Raw genomic sequence first — 16621 nt, 5'->3', positions numbered from 1 at the left:
TTTTGTCTATTTAATCCTAATAATGACTGACAAATGCAATTTTTAAGAAACATTTTATTCATATACAGTTGTAAAAAGCCATGTAAAAAGTATTCTGTGATTGACTCAGTTTGTTGTATTGTTAAGAGCTGTATCTAAAAGTGGATTGAATTTTGTGAATATTTACAAAGGATCGTCAAATAACAGATGTACAAATATGAACTGAATTTTAGACAACCTATAGCAGAAGTATGTGATTTGACTGTTGGTTTAATGGCAAGTTCTACTGCTAGATATTATATTCTTTTGATACATGTGACATGAAAGAAGTCTGAATAATAATATTGAACTTGTTTAGGAAGAAAGAATTTTGCATTTCTTTCACAGTCCCAACTGAAATTTTAATATATATATGCAAAGAAACGTATAGCAAAATTAACTAAATCTTTATGTCAAATTATACAGTTATAAATAAAAAAATGGAATATGCACATACAGTTGGAGGTAATTAATGAAATAAGATATGAAATATTTGTCAAATATTGATATATCACAATTAAACTTAATTGCACAAAGATAATTAATATCCAGTATAATCTAAATTCAAAGACAAAAATTAATCTATCAGCTGCAAACCTTGTCAGTAAAACACTTAATTAGATTACATTATGCATAATTGGTACAAGTCACAGTTTCTGTTATATTAGGTTTCTGTTGTTTTTTAGATAAACAAGCTAAAATCATTTGCTAATGTAACTAGTTTTGTGTAAGTTTGAAAAAAAATTACTTAAAGTAAGCAAATATATGAGGTCAAACAAATGTTTTATTTGTCTAACTTGCTCAATAGGTTCCTAGAAACCAGTACAATAATGGCCATTATGTGGTAGTACCTGATATGGAAGAAATGTATGAAGAAATTGATCCTGACTCTGAGAGATCCTCTTCCTTGTATGCTTCTATCGAACCAGGAAGACTTCAGCACCCACCTGTACCTCCAACTGTAGAAAGTCTTAAATCAGTTGCTCAGGCTCAATCCAGACAAGGTAATGGCATAACCAGGAAATAATGATGTGCTAACTTTAACAACTTTTAACATTAAAGAGATGGCAGTAAATATCCAATAAAGATGATTTATTTTAGTAAGTCAGCAGTTGACCGAGGTTATAATTTTCTCTTATAGCCTAATACAACTGAAAGCCATTTCAAATTAAAATAAAGCTGCAAAATGCTTGACAAAATCATTTTCTTCCATTTGCTCTATCTGATTTTTTTCAACTCCTTTCCACTTGCTGTTCTTCCATCTTGTTCTTCTTCTCCCATCTGTTCTTCTATTATTTATAGGTTTCATCAATGACTATCATCTACACCCAGGAACAGTGAAGGCCCATTTGGCTCAATTTGTGTATCTATGGATTCCTTTTGTGGGTGGCCATTGGGCTCTATCCATTGGCTTTACCCTTTGTCCTCTCCCCCCTCCTTGTCTCCTGTTCCTATTTCTTTCCCTTCACCAGGGATCCTGCCTCTCAAAAACATTTCTTTGAAGCACTGTCAGACCTTTAGACCAATGATTTGATCAAAAAGGTTTCACACTCTTTTTCTGAGATTTTATTCCCATCTGTTTATCATTCTCAAGCACACTGGGATTGTCATCTCCATCAGTTTCTTGACCTTCTTCAGTTTGTCATAATGAATTTTCTCCCCCACACTAGCTTTTTCTCCAGATATTTTGATGCCAGAGGTTGACTTATTTGATAGTTATCTTTACATTCTCATCTCCCCAGTATCCAAAGTTTATCTTCAATCTGTATATCAGTTATGAGCTCTTCCTTTTTGCCTAGTGTCAGCCCCATACATTTGTTTTTGTTGTACAGTACATGCTTTTGACCTTCACATTCATGGATGGAGATTAAGTTTCCACCACTGTGTGGATGACTTACTTCTTTTAGCTTGATCCTAACAAGACTTCTCTATCTACACTCTTATCTTTCTTTCAGAGAAGACCAGTAAAGGCTGGCTAGTCAAACTGGAAAAGTCTTAATTTGCACCTATCCAGTATCTGTTTCATTTCAGTTTATTCTTCACTTTCTGTTTATGTAAATCATAGCTTTCTGTGCTACATTTGTGGACCTCTGAGGGATTGGTTTCAAAACTCTCTCCTCTCCTTTATTAGTCCAGGAGGTTTTCTGTATATTGGGGCCTTGGGCTTCATTCATTGGGTAACCCCTTATTCCCTTGGATTATGTTCACATGTGTTTTTAACATAATCAGTGGAACTTCTCTCAGGATCTCTGTTAAAGAGTAGGCTAGCAGTCCTCATTTTTAATGGCTTTGCTCCTATCTAGACATGCTTCACATTGATGCCTTTACCACTTATGACTGTACAAAGCTTCCCCTTTTTTTCACATGACTTTTTAAACAGGGCTGATATGTTTTGGCTATTACTGGTTACCAGGTGGTTCTTTTAACTACTTTTCAATTTTTCCATTAAATCAAGTTTTTCCTTCCCCATTTTTATACCTTACCTGAGTGAACCCCTAATGTTGTTCTCCATGCCCTTACCATACCTCCCTTTGAACCTTTAGTTTCTTGTTCCTCATACCTTCTGTCCTTGAAAACTTACTTCCTATTTCTTCTCATTTATTATTATTGAAATTCTATTGCATATGTCATCAATTCTTCATGCATTCTGTTCAATCACTCCTGTATACATCTCTCGTCCTTAAAATGTCTGTGGCAGATAGGGTGATAATGTATTCATCCCTATATCTCTTCCTTCCATTGTCAACAGCTTGTAAGTTGATTAACTACTTTGCCTTTACATTTTCTGATTGTCTCCTCTGTCTTCTTTGTGTTTTCTGTTGTTACGTGATGCACACTTGTTAGTTTCATGGTTCCCAGTTCTTCTCATTCTTCCATGGAATCCTTTGTGCACTCACAAGCTTTCTCCTGTTATTAGAATCTCACTGATTCTGATGTTGGATTGGCACAGGACCACCCAACATAAATCCTCACTTTTTTGCAGAGCAGATGTTACTTTCCCATTCTACCTCATTGGGCTTGAGGTAAAGATGATTGGGATCTTTCTCCTACCATGAACTTGAAGCATGATTCACAGAACTGCCTGGTTTTGACTGGTGTTGACCCAACAAGTACAGTCTGACCCACCTTAGCCACATTACACACATAGAGCACATCCCAAAGCCTGATGCATGTTTTTGACTGTTTTTGTATCTTTTCTTCATCATTTTGACATTTACCTTCTTTGTGGAGAGAAAGAAATATCGGGTATTGCACTTCATATGTTTTATTTAGGCACTTCTCAAAGGGGATCTTATCAATAAAAAAAAGATTATGTATCTTATTGAAAGTTAACGTTTTCCAACATTGTAAATGTATTTTTGATAGTATTTACCTCCTTTAACAATTCCTTTCCATTTCTGATGCATCTTTCTACCTTGCCTAACCTCAAAGTGATAATTGAACAGTTGTCATGGAGGAAGTCAGCTGTGCTAAGAAATGGTGTTGCACCCCTCTTGTTAGAAGCTTTTTTGCATGCTCATTTGCTTGCAACAAAAAATATCATGTGAAAACAGATGAGATTAGATGGGAGCCTTGAGGCTTGTGGTAAATGAAGATGTTTGCATATATAAAGAGATCAGCACTGAATCAGGAAAGCTAGATGTTGAAAAATGCAAGTGTCTATCAAAATACAATTTTAATGTTGGAAAATGATAATATTGAAAAACCATAGTATTTTCTCGAGGAAGATGTTGGTGTACAACATTCTTAATGTTAAATAGACTAGAAAATCAAAGTCCTACAGTTCACTTGAAGAAAACCTTTAAATAAGGGAACTGCTACTGTCCAAACAATTGACAGTTCAATGATTAACCTCATGTACACAGGTGAATGTGTATGCTCTGACATTTTTACACAGTACTATTTGATATAGTATGATGTATTTGACATCACAGTTACCAGCTATTTATTTTACTTTACCTTGCTGATTTAGTGACAGTTCATAGCATAAGAGTAAATACCAGATACAGTACATAAAGATGCAGAAAAACTATAGATCTGCATTTCAGAGGCTATGCAGATGCAATATTCAAACTATATGATGGATAAAAACATCACCGTTGCACTTCAGTTTGTCAGAATCTGAGTTAGACTGAAGAATTAAATTCACAGGTATATCTTGAGTACAAATATCTTATTTTCTAATACAATACATCCTTCTTCTCACAAAATTATCTGTTCTTGTTCATTGCTGCCCCCATATGTGAACTTTATTCTATTTGCATGCCACAAGCCATCAGCTGTGCCCCTATTGGAATAACTGATTCCAGTGTTTGTCTCATGTAAATCTTCATGTATCACCTCTCTACACACAGGAGCATAGTATACTCACATCATGCATGTCACTCCCTCTGTGTTCCTATACCAAACTACTACAACTTATTTGGCTGAGCTTGTGCTCACATATATTTCTTTTGTGAACTAATTTCTATTTGAGACACAGATTCTTCATCAAGTGACTATACTTTAAAATCCACCCAGTTTTCTATAGAATTACCTTAATCCTACCTCATTATAGTTGTCATTTATTTATACATTCACGTTTTTGTTGACTCTTGATGCATGATTTCTAAAGTTAATATCACCATTTTTGGTGTCTCAACTTCAACAGGCATTTTATCTCAGGCCTCAGATGAGGGGACTCCATGAGAGATTCATCAACGTTTATTAGCAATGTGTTTAAACGTTACATGGGTCAACCTCTCTCTCCAGACTTTGCCTCACTTCCTCCTGAACATGTTCAAGCTAATGATGACTTTAGTTTCCTCTTTCCACCTTATAATTTTGCTGTGTCTTCCCATACCTTTCCTAAGGATTCAGTTTGACCTTCCATGTTTTTTTGGACTTTATTTTTTTTATGATTCGCATCCTTCCTAACTGCATAGCCATTCTTCCCAAACCTGTTTGTATTTTGCTTTCCTATGATATTTAGGTCCATGCTGAACTATTTGCCTTACAATTAAATAAAAACATCAGCATGCATGCTTCCTCCCCCATGGTTCTCAGCCCATTCTTCCTAGCTCATCATAATGCAGACTGCCCTTATCTCAACCAACAACTGTTTGGTTCTGTTTTTCAATTTGGGCAACAAGCCCTGAATTTCCCATCATTTTAAGGTATGCCCAGTTTTCCTGCTTATGTTTTACTGTCATGGCTTCTTTGCAGTATCTTTCCACTATTCATCTCCTATCTAAAGCTCTTTTCAGAAATCCTGAGGGGTTTTCTGGTGGCATTCTCTCCCACCTTACCTCCACATTGGCTCATTTGCTGTCTGAATCTCTGGCATTTTGTACCTGGTGTTTCTGTTGTTGGGCCTTTTGAGTCAGGATGCTATCATATCAAAAGCCCATTTACATGGAACTTATCTCCAGGATTTATGTATAACCCTGTTTTAATGGCATTTTGCTTTGACTCAATCTTTAAATCTTTAGAATCTCAGGTGGCATCAGTCCAACAGCATTCTACTCTCTCCTATCTGGTAATTTGTTTATTCAAGTGTGGCATATTTTACAGTTTCCCTTCCTTCCTCTTCCCAACCTTTACTTGTACCCATTCTCAAGGTTCCACAGCTTGTCATTCACCTCGATGCACATCACACCTCAAACAACACTGCTAGGCTTTGGTCCAATAGAAGCTTGACTTGTGCCCTATCTCCATCAGTGGTGTTCTTTCATCAAGAACATTTTGGCTCTACGAGGTTTGTCAGAAGGACTTGAAACCTCATTTCTTGTCACACCTCCCTTATCTCCTGCACCTCTTTCCTTCCCTCCATTTCAGGATCTCATTGTCTGTCAGAGGTGGTTCAAGATCTCCTGACTCAACAGGTTAGTAAACCTGTTTCCCATTAATCACCAGGTTTTTACTCCTGATTATTTGTTGCTCCCAAGAAATCCATGGACTGGAAACTTGTCATTGATATGTTTTACTTAAATTGCTTCAGTCACCTTTCCCACTTCACCATGAAGTCCAATCTCATCTTCCATTGGCATTTTCTCCATGTTTATGGATGGCCAAGATAGACATCACCACTGCTTACCTGCACATTTCAATCTCAGCACAGCCTCATCCAAATCTTTGGTTTATCTATTATCTTATGTTTTCCATCAGGTAATCATAGCTTTTGCTCTTTATCTTCATCCCCTCCAGCTGCATTTCCATTATTTAAGCTCATGCAAGTGCCTGCTTGGGTGGACTGGCTAATCAAATTGGAGAAGTTCTACCTCTGTCCTACCCAATACCTTGTCCCTTTGGGTGTCTTTTTTCTACTCTTACTTCAGTTGGGTCTAACCTTTTCCTCTCCAACTTTGTTCCATGCAATTATTAGTTCCCCACACTCTGTCTTCTTCCTCACTTTCTGCATGTGAAGTTCTATTGCTTTTTGGAATGTGGTCTTCTGTGACACTGCTGTTCCCCATACGTTGTGCATGTGTGTGTTCCCTACAATCAATGAAACCTTGCTCAGGATTCTTTAGCTGCCTTTATTTCACTTCCCCTTCTCTCATGGACAATTTAATTTGATGGTTGAACAAGATTTATACATTGGCAGGCATCTAGCTTCATCCTTCTCATCCAAATTTACATCTGTTACAGGTGCATCCCTTCAGAGCTGGAGTGCATGGGTTAATCACCAGAAAGCTTCGGGTCATTAATCTGTCCACAAACACTCCTTGCATATCAACATCCATGAGCTTCTAGTCATCCATCAGGCTTTGGATCACTTTCTACCTCTTACTATACAATATCTGGTGATAGTTCATTCTGACAATTTGATGGTAGTGGCATATAACAATCAACAAGGTAGCATCCAGTTGATATCTCTCTGTTTTCATACTTTGGATCTCCTCTACTGGGGCCACACGCACAACATTTTTTAATCACCTGTCATGTTTCAAATGTTTTCAGTCTCATGGCAGATCATCTTTTCCATCCTTACAAAATATATCTGACAGAGTGGCCGCTCTCTCCTCTTGTTTTCCAGTGGCTTTGCAGTTAATGGGATTTTTCTTACATTGATACATTTGTACCACTCTGAATCACAAATTACCCCTCTTTTGTTTCCCAGTGCCTCATCCTAAGGCTTTGGCTATTGATGCCTTCAATCAAGGTTGATTCTACAAATTCATATATGCTTATCTTCCTTCCCAATTTCTTCATTGGATGGTTTCCTTAATCTATACCACTCCATTGGATAGCCCCTCCATGATTTCCTTCTTTGCACCAGCTCCAATTATTCACTCCTGTACCCTTTCTCTTATTCCCCATCCTCCTTCTTCAACCACAGCCACTGGTTTTACATCCTGCAGTTCATGTCCTCCATTCTCATGCCTATCTTTTATCCAATCCCCAGCAAGAAGATTGGGTTTCTCCCATCATGTAGCTTTCCATTTGGCTCAATCCACATATTCATATTCTTTTTCCATGGAGGTGTATCAACAAAACAAAAAGTATTTCACACATGATCCCATTCTCTAAAATTTCCAGCTGCTCAACCCACTGTGGCTAGTGTGTCTTAGTTTCTAATATGGTTTATTGACTGGGGATCTATGGTCTCTTCAAATTCTGATTACTGGGTGGCTTTGTACCACACCTTTTATCCTTCCCATTATCATAGAATCTTTGCTTCACCAGGCCTGGCATGGCCTAGCTCGTTAAGGCATGCGCTTCATAATCTGAGGGTCGCGGGTTCGCGCCCGAGTCAGGTCAAACATGCTCGCCCTCCCAGCTGTGGGGGCATTATAATGTTACAGTCAATCCCACTTTTCGTTGGTAAAAGAGTAGCCCAAGAGTTGGCGGTGGGTGGTGATGACTAGCTGCCTTCCCTCTAGTCTTACACTGCTAAATTAGGGACGGCTAGCACAGATAGCCCTCGAGTAGCTTTGTGCGAAATTCCAAAAACAAAACAAAACAAACTTTGCTTCACCATGTTAATCCATTCTTTCTAGATTCATTGTCCTCCCCTATAACCTATTGAACCAGACTGTGATGTTAATATGGGCCTCTATTCCCTTACTTTACCTATGTTCAAATGTCTTTCCTTGTGTTCGTGTCATCTTTCCTTTTTCTCTCAACCTGTGTTTGTAAATGGTCTGACTTCTTCACCATCAACATTACATGCATACTTTATTATTGTGCTTATCTTCTCCTTTATCCAGGTCATTCCTTCCTCCTGAAATCCTCAGTAGATTGTGAGGGTAACTCCTCTTTTTTTGCCTATTTCCCTTCTCTCTACATCTCATCTCTGCCTTCATTCCATTCCAGTTAGACTTCTGTGTTGGGTGCATTCACTTATTTGCTATATTTCCCATACAGATTCCTTCCCTGGTTCCAATTCCTGATTTTTATTCCATGGCACTCTTTTTCATCTAGTGATGTATCCCCTTTTACCTTTACTATTCGGTTTGTTGTTTCATTTACTTGGCTTTTCCTCATTGTCTTCTTACATTGTCCAGAGTAACCTCTCATTAAATTTGACACTTTGCTTATTCCCTCACATATTGTCTTCACCAGCCATTGGAGAAAATTTTGCAACTAACCATGTGGACCACACTTAATACATTCATCTCTCATTATTTACATCATATCACAGTTTCTGGTTTTGGGGTTTCACCTTCCATCTTTGTTTATTCTTCAAGCTTTGGTGTGATTCTAAAATTGGATTCTATGGATTCGATATTAATGCTGTTTTTATTTCAAGTGCCCTTCCTTCATACTTTCATAACATGAATCCTGCTCTGTGGCAAGCGGTGCCTGGCCGGGTATTTTACATTCAAAATTCACACTGTACAGCCACTTTGACTCAAGCTTTCCATTTCAATTTTGCAATGCTCACCATGAAATTGAGTGTTTCACAAGATTGCTTGAAGGTGAATAACCTTACAGTGCTGCTTCATAAACTTACCCATCCCTGCCATACCTTGATTGAATAAATCAGAATGGTCTTCCTTTCAAAACAAGGTTTTGTGATCACCCATTGCACTGTCTCACGTGATGACATTTCTCCATACTCTTACACATTTTCACCCCATTTCTTTAACTGCAGTATGGGAGTCCTTATCACTTACCAGTTCTAAGTGAATGGGGTGGTCAACCTTGGATTCCCTCTGCTGAATTGTTCCTCACAGAAAAAAACAATACTATTCAGTACAAACTAGGGCAGTGGTGTTGTGCTGATGTAGATGGTGTGTTATCCTCCAATATACAGTATATAATTACACAGAGTAGTATGTTCAATTGCAGTTCATCCCTTCAGCTGGAAGCCCTCATTCTACCCCCATACTGATGTCATTACCCAATTGCTGGGTTTTGGATTTAGAGTGAATTAATTAATGTAAGTTTTTATACAGGGTTGGGTTTTTTGTCTTCTTTCCTCAACTTCCTCAGTCTCTGTTGTAAGTCACAGTGGTAGTATGGTATATGTGATTGTTATGTTATTGGAAGATCCTGGCTTGTACTATGGCTGGGGGAGTATATTTTGTTTGCATGTACATCCTATCAATACCAGTTGTCAGGTTCTCTGATTGAGATATTCCTCAAATAACACATCATGCTTTGGGGTTGGAGTGTTTTAGGTTTTCTCTGGTCTCTGGGACTTGTGATAAAGATAATATGATCCTCATCTTATCTTTACATGAATGTAGGTTCCAAGCAACATGAGATTTGGATGTAGATGACTTACCAAGTATGGTCCATTGCATTCCAGCCATTCTCCACTGTGAGTCTTTGTAAAACAGTCCTTTGTTTTACCCACTTTCTGCTTTGTAGTGTTGACTTGTGTATATACATTTAAGGGTTTGAATATTTACCCTCTCTCAGTTCTCTCCCTTTGGATGTGCTACTCTCCTTTTTCTGCACTTTTTCATCACTCTTTATGGATGGGTGAACAGTATACCTGGTCAGAAGAGGCGAGGTTCTCCTCTTCGTATCTTCCAATTTGACTCTCATCATCTTTTATTAATATGCATTCTTTTATTTCATATTAAAATACATAACTAGCAGTAATTGTTAGTTGTAATTTTGCCCACTAGTTCATACATGGTTAATTAGATCTCTATTGTAGGTGGAAATAGGATGGGTTAGCTTACTGAGAATGGAGCTGTTGGTCACAACCTACGTAAAATAATTTTAAAATGTATTTTGTCTCTATAAATTAGTATAATCTTGCATTATTATTTAAGATCGCAAATTTTTGCTAAAATAATTTGATATAAAAATTTATACCAGTGTTGAAGAGAACTGCATCCACCTGTATTAAGAGCAATTTTATTATTCTAAAATCTTAGATTTACCTCAAGAATTATTAAGCTAGCACTGTTAACATGATTGTTTTTTAAATTCATTGTTGGGTTAGAGCTTGAAACTGGATCAAGGGAGTTGGTATCTTAATATTTATTGGATGTTGTGGTTTATAAGAACAGCATATATGGTAGATAATTTACTCACAAGAAATCATTTTAATAATAATTCCTGAGTTGAGAAAAAACACTAGGAAGTATTTAGTTAATTTGATGTTTACAGTAGGCTGCTGAAATCTGTTTAAACAAATGTTCAACATAATTTATGTTTAAGGATTTCTTCAAAACAAAAAAACAAGTATAATTTTAAGATTATTATCTATTTCAATGATAATCACTGTTATAATTTAATGTTAATTGTTTTTGTAACTCAGTCAACATAATTAGTTCATCACTATGTTTAGGAGTTATATGTGGTAAAATATGTAATGAGTTTGCATTTGAAATTTACCATTAATTTTTAGAAAGACGTTATTGTGATTTTAATTATCAACTGATATTTTCAGCTTCATTAGCCTCTGTACTTTCCTTTGAAAGCAATGAGATGATAAAAATAACAGAAGATGATACCTGCCAGCCTTTTAAAAATTTAACTAGTCTTTACTCCATTGTTGATACATCAAATAAACAGAGACAAACTACACACCTGGCTGAAGGAGTAAGTTATCCTTCAGAATCTAAGGTTGAGCCACAAAGTGTTGAAGACATGTATGCCAAAGTTCATAAGAAGAGGTCTGACTCAACTCCATCTTCAGGTATAGAAGAAATGAAAATAAATGTAAATTCTTCTGCAGGAATTATACCTGTTCCTTCAAATCTTATTAATAATCCAACTGTTGTTGTAGACTATCAACCAGATTCTTCTTCTATAACTTGCCATCAGGTAGCAAACTCTGCTGTCTTTTCTATAGGTAGTTCTTTTTCTAAATCCTCTTCAAGATCTCAGTTGACTGATCTAATAAACAAAGCTGATAAAACATGGACAGTAATGTACAATATGAACCATTAAAACACCACAATAATCCAGGTTATGAATCAGTAAAACACCAGAACTATTTCACTACTAGTCCAAGCTATGAGTCAGTAAAACATTTGAAAAATACCAATAATGATCCAGGCTATGAACGAGTAAAAGGTGATTATGATAATCTGAGTTATGAAGAAGTTTCAGAAAAAGCTATTGAACAAAAACCTGCTAATAGCTTTTCAAAAGAGCAAATAGATATTACCTTGAAAGTTGTAGCCCAAGATCAAAATTCAAAACATCATGGGTATGAAAGTCTTAAGGATCTTCATAAAAATCAGTCACATGCTATTGATTTGTATTATGACAACAATATCGAATTTGATGACGGAGACTATGAACCTGTGAAGCAAACAGAAAGGCGGGAAGGGAAATGTACAGACCGAGATCTTGAAAAAATATGTAGGATGTCAGGAATTAGAAACCAAGTAACAAACTCAGTTTATGAAACTGTTAAAAGTCCCAACTTTCCTCCTTCAAAGACAGTGAACTTTCAGGAATCATGTTATGAAGTCATTCATGGAGCAGATAGTGATATGAATGAACAAGGGCACAAATGTCAGGTGTCAGAAAAATGGTGTAATGGATTTGGTCATGTGGAATAGTTTTTTTTTTTAACTTGGCTGATTTTACGAATAACATACAAGGACTAACATTTCCATGCCAAGAATATGAAATGGTGAAACATGTACATTATTAATACTCCAAACTTAAATGATGACAGTGAAGATATTGATGAGACTAGACCATCCAAAAAAAAGCCACCTGGAATTTCTTGTCTTTGAAACACTACCTCAAACAACAAATCATTTCTTGAATGAAGAAATTATAAATCAAACATATAGTAGTGGTAATAGTCGCAATGTTAACAAAGTAAAACATGTTTAAGTGAATATTATTACTACAAAAATTAACAGAAAATATTGAATAAAAGAGAATGACAGGTCAAAAAGTAGTGAAACTGATGTTTAGGAGAGAGTAGAACTGACTTCACAGGTAGAAAATATTTTAATAGTTAATAATGGTTAAATGGAATTATTAAAAGTTAAGTTATAATTGGAGAACCAGAATGTTGTACTTTCCTGCCATAAAAGGTTATAATTGGAGAACCAGAATGTTGTATTTTCCTGTCATAAAAAGTTATAATTGGAGAACCAGAAAGTTGTACTTTCCTGTCATATTTGGTGCAGTGACTTGATACACAAAAAGTTACAAGTGAAATTGAATAAACTGATAGATTATTTTGTGTTTTATCATAGGGTTATATTAAGTATGGCTCTGAAGTGAACAATATAGTTGGATTTTGATGAGTCACTAAAACTGACAAAGTGATTATAGAGTGAGTTTGGTTCAAAGGCACAGAGTCGTAGGCTGGATTTATGTGATATCACGTGATGAAGGACATAAATTAAGCAAAGTTTAATACTGTGATAAGTAATGTAAAACAGGAAATCTATTGAAACTTGCATTTTAAGAACTTCATTTCAGATACTAATACTGAAAGAACCAAAAACAGGAAATTAAAATTCCTGGTTACTAAACTGAAATAAATGTGGCATTAATGCTAAAAATTAGAATAGGGGCAACATTGTACTAGAATCCAGAAATTTAACTGTCATCCCAAGAGCTTTCAGTTTAATTATTTATGTCTAAAGTTATGAGGTACATATCTACAGAACATATTCTTAACTTTTTTTTCAGTGCAACCTAGAATTTATTATGAGATACATCTATTAATGTAAATAAAATAATTACCAATATCTCCAGAATATATCATTATTAGTTCAGTATTTTGCTATTATAACTTTGTCAGGAGCTATTAGTAACCTACAAATTTACTAATTCAGTTTAAACTAAATTGGATCATTGTCATTACATAATTAAACTTTAATACATGTGTAAAATTGGAGCTCAGTTTATATTAAAAATCACACATTCTTTGGTTTAATTTTAAATAATATAGGTAAATCAACAGGTGGACTATAAAAATCATAAGATTTGAAAGAGGATGCATTATGTATATAAAATACATCATCTTAGTTACAACTGTAGACATGTTTACAGATATCTGTATTTTTTTAATTTTATTGTATCAGTACATGTATATTTTAGTGTCAAAATGTATTTTTTCTTATTATGTGTATATATATATATCATATTATATATATATTTATATATGTATATAATATAATACATATGTATATATAGTATATATATATTTCATCAAAATTTGAACATATTGAAATTTTAAGAATACAATCAACATCTCTGTGCTAAAGGCTAATATTAATATTTGTTTATTTTTATTTATCTTTTCCTGATTAAAATGATTCTTTAATCCTTAAGTCAAAAAGTTATTAATTTTAAGATAAGGTTTTAATATTTTGGCAATGTTCTTCAATACAATACTAGGCAAAAGCATTATCAGTATTGAAGTTTTGGATGTTAAATACTTGTTTATATATTTTATAAGGTATGTTTCTCCTCTATATTCACTAGAGCATCTGGTACAGCTTACTTGATAAATGACATTGTTGTAGTAGTGCTGATCATACAGTTCTTATTTAGCAGCTATACACTTATTTTTCACACATTGTTTGTTTTTTATATGCTGAAGGTGAAACCTAGTTTTGGTATTATTATAATAAGCAAGCCTGATGCTATAATCATTCTCTTCAGGCTTGTGGTGATATTATGGTATCACTCAAGTACCTTTAGTTTTTATATGTGCACTTCTTATTTCGATGGTTCACAGAAACTTGTGTTTTGTTTTTGTCTGTCAAAATCCCTCATACTTTGTGTATAGTTCTGTCAATAATAATTTATTGTAAAATAGTCATTAAATTTCTCCTTGCCTCCTTCCAAAATATTAGTAATAATTTTCTCCTCTTTAATACATTGACAGTATCTAAAAAGGGTCAATTTCAACAGCATGATGAAGTGCAAATTTATGGAATGGTTTGATTGTGTTTAAAAACTCATGGAAACCAATGACTTTAAAATCAGCATTCCACACTCCAAACATGTCACCTACGAATATTATTAAATTGCTGGGCTTATATCCCCTTCTATTTTCTGTGTATTAAGCACTTATGGTTAATGTATATGCATAAATAGTGCTGTTTATAAAATCCCTCATTAAACTATACGTACTTGTTTACTAATACAACATTTACAGCTTGTTGTAACCAACCAGTTGAAACATTTTAAAAGTTATAAATTATTTTTTTTTCTTTCTCAGTGTGATAATATTGTCTAAATCTTCTTCAGTTAAGATACTGGGATATAGAACAATTTACATTTTAAATAGAACAGAATTATCATAAGAAGGAGCCAGTCGTCATGTATGTTTTTTAATAAAATAATATGTGCAAGGACTAAATCTAATAATGGGTGCAAAAGTCCATTCAAAACCCAAGCAGAAAATATGAGTTCAAGAAATAAATTGTTGGTTAATATATAATTTAACAGTGGAAAGTGTATGTATTAATATAACAGTATGGCTGAATACAATTATCTGTAAATATACATATAGATATGAGTGTGAAGATAGATACATATTGTCGTCTCTTCTAAATCCTATGATTTCAGTAGTTCACCTATTGATTTACAGATATTGTTTATTGCCAAGTTGTTGATTTGGCTTCCTTAAACAATTTAAATTCAGTAATATTTGGCATAATTTTTATTATGATCTGAATTTCAGTTTTAAATATCCATTAATTAATGTTCTACTATTTAATGGTGGTAATCCAGTTTAGTTTCAATTAGATTAATAAATTTGTAGATTATCATTGGGTCCTTACAGGGTTATAATAGTGAAATATTGAGAAAATAAAGACAACTTCTGCAGATTAGTTCTAAATTATATTTATATACATGTGTATAAACCATGTTGTGAAAGGCAGCAAAACAAAAAACATGAAAATGTTTTATTCTCCAAAAACCCATAAATACTACTTAGCATAATTAAATTTAAGGAGAGTGGTGTAAGAATGTAATGATGATTTGTATGTAGAATACCGTGTGCAAATATGTATTTTAAATGTATGCAATGCTGTATTAACATGAAGGAAGCACATCATTTCTTATAGTAATTATCTGGTTACATTTAAAAAGGGAGGAAAGTTGTCTTTGTGTCATTTTACCAAATTAATTGTGATTATAAGAATATATCTTCAGTTGACCTTTAAACAAAAAGCACCTGTAATTGTATTGTATGTTCTAGTAATTATATCTGTTTTATGATTCTGTATGTGATGTATAATTTTTAAGTTTTTGTTTCTGTGTATTATGTTCAAGGTCATGTTTCAGCAGGAGTAAACAGACCTTAAATATTTGGATTGTAATTGCTTTTTGTATTTTATGTACATTGTATGTGTATTTAAGCACACACAGTTTTTATGCGTATAAGTTATCAGTGTATAACAAGTTTCAAGACCCACAAGCTGATAATTCTCAAATATAGATAAAAATCTATGATTCCTGAGTACTTTTGATGAAGTGCACTTCTACCTATTTGTTTGATACTCTGTGTACAGTTTGTGTGAAAATAAAAGTGATGGTAGCTTTTCGAAGTTGAAACTAAGTTGTGTTAATGTGAGAGTGTTTCTCTTTGAAACTTTACAAGTGAGGTAGTTTAAAAAATTTCTATTTGAGGAAGAACTCTAGTGCTCTAAGTCAGTTGAAATATTTGTTGTACTGTTATATATTATCTTAGATTTTGGAAAGTTGTTTGCAAAGTTATTGTTTTTTTAAATTTTGAAATATTATTGCTTCTATATTAACACAGTCAGGCACTCCTGCTTAATTTTGATCAAATATATGTAACTAATATCAATGAAAGTATCATTTTTAAATGTAACTTCATTTATAGTTTCTGTGTTTGTTGTTAAAACTGATGTTATAGTGCAAACAATAAAATGATTTCATGCTGGAGTACTTGAAGTTAATTATTGGATAATGAATCTTATTTAATTATTCACAAACTCATGCAGAGAATCTGAGGAAATATCAATAACATTGTTATCATGCTTTATAAATAGCTAGCTGAGAAGCCTCTTAAGCATTTCAGTAAATTATATTTTAATAATAATTCTTGTTAAATCTCTGACTTAACAATTAATTGAAATAAAATGTGCCTTGTTTTCTTTTTTTGTTTAAATAAAAAATTAGAAGCAAATGTTAAATTTGTTATACATCTTGTCTAATGTATCATTTTTCATGTCACATTTTAAGGTAGAATCAC

At 34.0% G+C, this 16621-nt stretch overlaps 1 protein-coding gene across 6 annotated transcripts in view; it reads left to right on the top strand.

Annotated features, from left to right (window-relative positions):
* Nucleotides 1–16311, top strand: part of LOC143223193 (uncharacterized) — a 66781-nt gene extending 50470 nt beyond the window's left edge. For all 6 annotated transcript variants that reach the window (XM_076450787.1, XM_076450788.1, XM_076450790.1 and 3 more), the window contains 2 exons: nt 827–1022; nt 10856–16311. In XM_076450787.1, the coding sequence (XP_076306902.1) occupies nt 827–1022; nt 10856–11358 (699 nt within the window). In that variant the 3' untranslated portion in view covers nt 11359–16311. The remainder of the gene's footprint in view (nt 1–826; nt 1023–10855) is intronic.
* The last annotated feature ends 310 nt before the right edge of the window (nt 16312–16621 follow it).

Source organism: Tachypleus tridentatus, chromosome 8 (assembly GCF_004210375.1).
Source record: "Tachypleus tridentatus isolate NWPU-2018 chromosome 8, ASM421037v1, whole genome shotgun sequence".
NCBI lineage: Eukaryota > Metazoa > Arthropoda > Merostomata > Xiphosura > Limulidae > Tachypleus > Tachypleus tridentatus.
Note: the sequence above shows the minus strand (reverse complement) of the source record. Positions and strands in the feature narration are given on the sequence as shown.